We start from the raw sequence: 519 nt of genomic DNA, 5'->3' as shown, positions 1-519 counted from the left end.
AAATATTTATATATAAGAAAGTTATAGTTAAAAGAGAGGAACTGAATGAAGGTGTATAGCGCAATCGATCTTAAGATAGGCTAAAGATTGAGGTAAAATACAACAGGCCATGTGAACTAAAAATCACAAGTGTTAAGCAGAATGATTAGTTGCAGCTTACCTCACTGAATGTGACGAGTACCAAAGATTTAATAACTACTGAAGATGTTTTCAAGCTCAGAAGTTTACGAGCATAGTGCTCTTGTGCCCCCAGCTGACTATCGTGAAAAACCAGCACCTTCAGAACGTCTTCAGCTGGCTCAAGTTCGACGCAGACAAGAACCTGGGTCGCCTTCGGGAGGACGTCAACAAGGCCAAGTGGTCCACCGCACCAGCTGTCCTCAATGCGTTCTACAACCCCAACTTCAATGATATTGGTGAGTCGCTATTACATGCAATTTTGTTCAAGATACACCTTCACACTCACTTTTAAGCAAACATTTTGTTACATATATACTCGAATAACCCCCCCCCACCCAC

General features: G+C 41.8%; 1 protein-coding gene across 1 annotated transcript in view; it reads left to right on the top strand.

The window, feature by feature from the left end:
- Positions 1-519, top strand: part of LOC119589134 (neprilysin-1-like) — a 29,203-nt gene that overhangs the window by 26,700 nt on the left and 1,984 nt on the right. Inside the window, 1 exon segment of the mRNA XM_037937708.1 lies at positions 254-416. Within this exon segment, the coding sequence (XP_037793636.1) occupies positions 254-416 (163 nt within the window).

The sequence above is a fragment of the Penaeus monodon genome, chromosome 25 (genome assembly GCF_015228065.2).
Source record: "Penaeus monodon isolate SGIC_2016 chromosome 25, NSTDA_Pmon_1, whole genome shotgun sequence".
Taxonomy (NCBI): domain Eukaryota; kingdom Metazoa; phylum Arthropoda; class Malacostraca; order Decapoda; family Penaeidae; genus Penaeus; species Penaeus monodon.
The sequence above is the reverse complement of the archived record's forward strand: the minus strand, read 5'-3'. Positions and strand labels throughout refer to the sequence as shown.